The following is a 7,427-nucleotide window of genomic DNA, read 5'->3' on the forward strand; positions in this document are numbered from 1 at the left end:
ATATTATTTAAATTTGTGTTTACAATTTAGAAAACGTTAACCAGCCATCCACAAGTTCTGGACCTGAGAAAAATAATATTATTGGAGATGTAATATTTTCTGTCCAGAATGATGAGTCAAGTTCGAGTCAGGCTAACCGGCCATCAACAAGTTCTGGACCTGAGAAAAACAATATTATTAGAGATGTAATATTTTCTGTCCAGAATGATGAGTCAAGTTCGAGTCAGGTTAACCAGCCATCAACAAGTTCTGGACCTGAAGAAAACAATATTATTGAAAATGTGATAATATGTTCTTACAACAATGACGAGTCAGGTATATACCGGAACAAAATAGAAGTGAATTATTAAATTATTACTAATTAATAAGTAAATTATTTAAATTTGTGCTTACAATTTAGAAAATGTTAACCAGCCATCAACAAGTTCTGGACCTGACAAAAATCCTACCACCAACAAATTTAAAGTTGCTGATATTAAATTACCAACAAAAATCAAGTGTAGTGGTAGACCAAAGGGTGCAACACAAACAACTATAAGTCTTCCAATACGCAAGAAACAGATAAAACCAATTCCTTATAATGCACATAATTATTTGCATAAAGAAAACTTAATAATAGAATGGCTCACAAACAAAACAGTTGTCAACAAGGTGAGAAAAGATAAGTATTTAATCCAATTGTGATGGCATGAGATTTGCCAGCAATAGATACCACCATCTGGAGTCTCCAGCATTAGCCACATATAGCTTATTTTCACTAATAAAGCTACAACTGCAGCTGTACAACCACTGTCTTTTCCAGCCTGAAAATATTGATTTGTTTTAACTATTACAATGCTATTTAAGTTATTACTATAGAATATGCTTTTACAGAATCTTCCTTCAATCTTCCAATATCAACAGCCAAAACTATTAAGTAAATGATTTCTGTGGTGACATGTAAGTTTATATAAAAACTAAAACACTTATTTACCATACGAGATAACTTTAATATCATATACTCAGTCTCAAAAGAGAATAATCGGTCGTCCAACCAGTTTTTGCCAATGCTGCGTATGTAGTACCACAGAATGGTCACAACGTGTGACGCGTCCCCTAGCACGACCATGAATTTGTACGTACGACGTAAAACGGAGCATTTCGTCCCGTCGACTCGACGAAAAGAAACAAAATGAAACCAGCCGACTGTAGTGATCGCCGTGCAGGACACGTTGATCACAAATACAATTAATTATTTAAGCGACGTAGTACGTCGCAGCCAGTCTTGAGATGAAGTGTTGAGAGTAAGATAGGTAAATGAATTGACACGTCTTGTTATTAAATAAAATAAAACAATTTATTGTTATACGTTAAAACACAAATATAATAAAAAGTGTACTGTCGTAAGCGTTAAGCCCTTTAGCAGTGCTGACTATCTTCTCTACCTAATCGTAAGTGCTCTACCCGTATTTATACGGATTCTACTAATGACGTATTGTGGTATGATATTAATTTGTACTATTTTTATTTCTCGATACTGCTGGATCGCATTATTATGCAACAAGGGGGAAAACAACTTGTTGTTTTCGCCTATGATCTCTATTTCCCGTTAAGTAGGCTTTTAAACACTTTTCTTATTACTTATTTATAAATGATGTACTGCGTGTATAATTTATTATTCTATGTTAAATTTGTAACTTTACATTTATGGTCTTGAGTTTACTACATCCTTTCCCTCTAAGATGAAAGTCTCCGACTTCCTTAAAAAAAAACAAAATATAGTATACATATCCCCCTTTTTTTTTTAAAATTTAATTGGAGTTGAATTTTAATTTGGGATAGATGAAATTGGTTAATACACTCTTCCTCTAGAACAGCTTTTGCAATACCCACAGTTGATGTTATACACTCCTCTGTTGGTGCTGTGACCTCGACTGCTGGTCTTTGTATTGTGGTTTGTGTCCATTTGTCATCCATCAGGAATGGACAGGTGCATGGTCTTGCTAGTGGTGTTTTTGTTGTTTCATGTTTGATAAACCATACTATTAAAATATTGATTACGATAATCATGGTTATTGAAACACTTCCAAATACAAAGTATATTTATATACTTGTGTTTCTAGCTGAGCAAATTGTTCCGTTTGTTGACTTTAATCCGTAATTTGATTGCGAGTGTAGGTTATCTCGTTCAAGTCATGCATTTGATTTGTTTTTACATGATGTAATTGCATTGTTTTTGTAAACTTGCTACGGGACGTTTCCGCCCATAAATCCCTTATTACTGATGTTGGAACGAAATCAGTATATTGTGTTCTTCCTGAGAGTCGCCCTGGAATTAGGACGTCCTGGTTTGCGTAACCTCGGCAAGTCTCATTTAGTGAGATTAACCAGATCCCTCTAAAATGTGGTTCTTTGATTCTTTGTCTTCGTCGCATGTTATGAACAGTGAATCTTTCTTGGTGACATATAACTCATTTTTATGTTTGAGCTTATGAAAAATTGTTGTCGCCATCTCCACATGTCTGATTTCGCAACTTTCGGGTACCTCTTGCGGCTCCTGCATTAGGAGTATTTCACACATAGGTCTCATACTCCTAGAATGTAAAAATGTTTTCGGGGCATAAAAAACATCGTGGACAGACTTACAAATGGTGGGATTAAAATTGTCATAAGTTGAGTAGAGCTCTTTTGATTTAGTTACAGCTGAAAAATCATTTTTATGTTTAATATACATGCATTTCTTTTTATCTTCCGTTACACATGCTGGAAGTGGTATTAACTTATACAAACTAAGTTCATGTTGATACACTAGAGGAATTTTTAAATTAAAAACAATGCTATTATTGTTATTATAATTTTTTTTTTTCAGTGCTGAAAGGGTTATCCCTTTCAGCACTGACCTACATTTTTGTGTAGGTGAATAATTGTGTTACTACATACTGAATATTATTTCTATTTTATAATCCATTGTCAACTAATCTACACTTTTGTGTAGGTAAATTTTTACCCTCTTTAAATCCTGAACTATTTTTTTTCTTCAAATGGTCTATATGCTTCAAAATGGACTCATTAGGTATTGAAATGCATAGTAAAAATATTTTTAAAAAAAAATGATCATCGGTTTGGCTAAAAAACAACCCACACATTTGTGTAGGTACGTACTGTATTAGTATAATAAAAATTATAATAATAAATCCATTGTTTATGTAATACATCAACAAATAACAATTTTAATAAAAGAAAATATTGAACTTTTTAATACACTTTTTTATCAAACTTTAAAAATAACATGAATACAAAAAAAAAAAAATTACAGTAAATAATATAGTACTCTTTTATACGTGAAAATCTTTAAAGCAAGTGTTCTTTGTAGTTAAACAGTCTTCAAATCATCAACAATCGGCCAGTATTCATATTTGTCCTTCGATTTTTGCTCAGGTGGAAAAGGAGTTCTATAATTTTGAATTTTATGTTGTAGTTCAGTTGGTTCAAGGTTATCTTCACCAGATGATGAAGAGTCAAACGCAAGGGGACGTTTGTTTTTGATAGAAGCTGCTAACCAATCACGTGCTATTTCCATTTTAAATTCCATCAAGTCTTTTATATTTTTTTTTTGAATTCCCATATTTAAAGCATCTTGTCTATACTCCATCCATTAACAATAGATAAGTCGATAAAGTGTAGGGCAACTTTTAGTGTCCATTTTTTTGTTTTTATCCACGTGCGGTAAGCCTCGAGTTGTTGGTCACACACGTCTACGCCACCCATATTTTGGTTATAAGTCTTGATCACCGATGGACAAGGAACTTCTATATATATTTTTTCAGACTTACTCTAACGTGTTACCATTGTGTGTGGCTCCGCACCTGTGGCTGTTGACAAAACAGTGACACACTTACTATCTTTCCATTTTATTGCAACTATTTTGTCATCAGACCGCGTAGGTTCTTCCCATTTCCCTTGCTTAAATTTTTTATCTTCATTGAAATGTATGTTTTTCAAACGATTATTCATAATTGTATACCTGTCGCCTTTATATCAATTGCATTTAAACGATCTAGTAATGGAACAGTGGTGAAATATCGGTCGAAAAATAATACAGAGTGTTCTGGAATAGTTTTTGCTAATCTTAAAACCACCGCTGGGCCTAATCCAAGAGATCTGTCTAATGGTGTATTTTCTCCTTAGTAAATTTCAAAATCAAGTACTAAACCCTTTGAAGTTGTGATCACGAAGTTTTTTAGACCAACTGGTCTAGGTTTATTTCTGACATATTGCCTATATGGAATACGTCCTAAAAATGGTATCATTTGTTCATCAATCGAAAAACAACTTACATTACGCGATATACTTAAACATGCATTACGTACGCTGTCGATAATTGGTTTAATTTTCCAAAAGCGATCTGCTTGTGGCGGACGATTGTTGATATCCACATAATGTTAACAAGAACGTAGTAAAAAAAACTTATCTCTAGTTATGGATTGTGCAATTAAATCAAATTGGATACCTCTTTGCCAGTACATGTGAATACGAAGATACTTTATTATACCGATCATGGCATGAGCTCCATAAAGAACTTTTATTTAATTCGCACAGGTTTTAAGTTCTTTTCCTAGTTTCGACATTGCATACATATTCGTAAATAAAGCCGCTTTATTAAAGCGGCTTCATCAAAATGCGAGTCTGGAAGATATTTTTTAATATAACTAGACGCTGATTTGATTACTTTAAAATTATGTGGACCGTATTGCTGATCTGGTAATTGAATACTATTAAAGGGTACTGGAGCCCAACCAGTAGTTGTTACAATAGTCGGAGTTTGTGGTTGATTATGTAGTGGTAAAGTAGGTAGTGTTTTCAAGGTATCTTTAATAAAATCATGATCATTAACCTGTTCAAACCCATCATCTTCTTCTTCGTCGTCGTCTTAATTATCTGCAGTATTTTTGTTAATAACTGGAGGTTGCCACGTTTTGTCAGCATAGGAATCAGCGGCGGATTCTGAATTTTAACCAGCCCGGGAGAATTTCGTTTCACCGGCCCAAAACTCCATAAATACAAAAAATTTATTGAAAATGTTGTAAAATTATAATAGGTAATACATAATAATAATTTTAGTTTGGTTAAATAAATTATTTAATATTCCTAATTTATTACTTACATAAACCATAAAAGTATTATTAATATATATGTATTACATAATATATATAATATATCAATTAATTATATCATATTCATTATTCATTATTCAAGTGATGTATTGTATAGGTATATTATTCAACATATGACATTATGAACAATTGTGATAAACAGTGGAAGCACGCCTGCATATCATACAAATTAAAAAATTGAATAAGGTAGAACTTGCCAAAACTTAATAATTAATATGATAGTTTTTTATTTAAGAAATCACTACTATTTTTTATAATGTCAATAATTTCTTCTGAGTCTATACTATGTAATATACTTTTTTCCACATTCATAAGCATAAATGCTTCTAACTTTTCTTCGCTCAATGAATTTCTTAATCGTGTTTTGATTATCTTTAGCTTAGAGAACGACCTTTCACATGCTACCTGATAAGTCAAAATAAGTAATTAAAATATACCGTATAATTAAGTACTAAAATAAGAATTATAAAATTTGAAATGTATGTCATTACCTGTGTACATGGAAGTGTAAGCAGATACTTATAAGCAAGAAACAAAAAATGGTATGCATTACTATACAAATTATACTTCAAAAGTACATTATAGCAACAGTGAGGACAATTCATGCAAGACTTGCAGTGTACTTCTTCAACATTTGTGCCATGTTTATCACTTATTTCTTCTTCAATATCATCTTCGCTACTTTTTTCATAGTATTCAGGTACAGTTCTTTTTAACTGATCCCAGGATGATGAAAAATTTAATAATTCATCTAACAATTTAGCATGAGTCAATTTGTCATCAAATTTTTTCAAGACTTTGGACAATTCAAGTAATGTATCAGATGGTAATTCTTTATCATGTAAATCTTTAAAGTTATTTGGTGACAAACATGCTAAATCACAGTACAGTTTTTTATTGGAGGAGAACCTTTCTTCCATGCAAGAAATTGTTTTGTCAAAAATTATATTGTGAACTTCAACTGTGAATTTTTCTTCAGCATCAAGTATAGGTTGATCTGATGTCATCTCATCAGCCATTTTTTTTTTTGTGCCTACATCTGATTTTTGGGAACTCTTTGTCAATTAAAATATCCATTTTATGGTTATCTTCAATTATATTTATGAATTGATCTGCTTCAGATTTTACATCTTTCATACCTCTCTGAATTTGTTTTAAATTATGTAAAGATTTATTTACCAATTCTTGAGATTTTATCAAGTCAATTCCTGAGGTTTGTAGATATCTAGATAAAGGTCCCACAATTTTAAAAATTTTAATGTAAATCAATGCTGTTAATATTAATTCATAACTCATAAATGCTTCTTTTAGATTTCTAGCTTTTGCTTTAATTTCAGGATTAAAGTCAGGGGATGATTGAATTGTATCTAATGATATTATAAGTTGCACATAAAGGTTATCTTCACCAAAAATAGTTTGTAAAGATTTTTCTTTTGACCACCACCGCGTCAATCCGATAGAAACCAATTTTTTTTTAATATTTTCTCCAACAGTATTTTTCCAAACATTCATTCTTTTATAAGATTCTTTGAAAAACACAGCGACTTCATTAAGTAAAGAAAATAGTTTTACTGCAGGCAATGCAGACTTAGTAGAGTCTATTAAGACTAAATTAAGAACGTGACTATAGCACCAAACATGTACTTGTCCTGGTGATGATTTAGTAAGCCACGCAGAAAACCCATTATACTGACCTTGCATATTCGAAGCCCCATCAGTAGAGTTACCAATACAGTTTTTTATATTAAGTCCACAACTTAACAATTTATTTTCTAACATTTCATGGAAACTTTTTCCTTTGGTTTCTGTCATAGTTACAACTGATAAAAGTTTTTCATGTACACCACTGGAGTTAACATACCGTACAATGAGTGAACATTGGTCCTGTACTGATACATCTTGAGTAGTATCCATCTGTACTGAAAACATAAGTGCCTCTAAAATCTGTGAAGATATGTTTTTCTTAATTAGGGTACTTATGGAATCGATCACCATATTGACTGTGGTTTTTGAAATGAAAGTAACCTTCGAAACTTTTCCTTTAGAGTTTCCACTATTTGCTTTACGCTGAGCCTTATTAGTTAACGAATCAACATGTTCATTTAGGACAATGTCATACTTTTTTAAAAGAAGCAATATAACCAAAAAATTGCCATGATCTAAAATAGGATTATTTAAAGACAAAGCGGATTCGTTCCTATGAGCTCGGTAACTAAGTCCTCTCTTACCAATTAATTTTACTATATCTATGACACGCTGAAGTATTTGTATGTT

At 31.9% G+C, this 7,427-nt stretch overlaps 1 protein-coding gene across 1 annotated transcript; it reads right to left on the reverse strand.

Annotated features, from left to right (window-relative positions):
• Positions 1-5,354: 5,354 nt before the first annotated feature.
• On the reverse strand, positions 5,355-6,191 carry LOC111041177. Its single transcript, XM_022325390.1, has 2 exons — positions 5,645-6,191; positions 5,355-5,558 (listed from the first exon to the last, which is right to left on the reverse strand). The coding sequence occupies exons 1-2, from the start codon at positions 6,170-6,172 to the stop codon at positions 5,364-5,366; spliced, it is 723 nt and encodes a 240-aa protein (XP_022181082.1). The 5' UTR covers positions 6,173-6,191; the 3' UTR covers positions 5,355-5,363.
• Between the last annotated feature and the right edge of the window lie 1,236 nt (positions 6,192-7,427).

Source organism: Myzus persicae, unplaced genomic scaffold (assembly GCF_001856785.1).
Source record: "Myzus persicae strain clone G006 unplaced genomic scaffold, MPER_G0061.0, whole genome shotgun sequence".
Lineage (NCBI taxonomy): Eukaryota > Metazoa > Arthropoda > Insecta > Hemiptera > Aphididae > Myzus > Myzus persicae.

What these genes read in the sequence shown, in the direction of transcription:
- LOC111041177 (XM_022325390.1), bottom strand. Translation starts at nt 6,172, where the DNA reads ATGGCTGATGAGATGACATCAGATCAACCTATACTTGATGCTGAAGAA. An exon ending in TTACACTTCCATGTACACAG is followed by an intron (nt 5,559 to 5,644) that starts GTAATGACATAC and finishes TTGACTTATCAG; the next exon opens with GTAGCATGTGAAAGGTCGTT.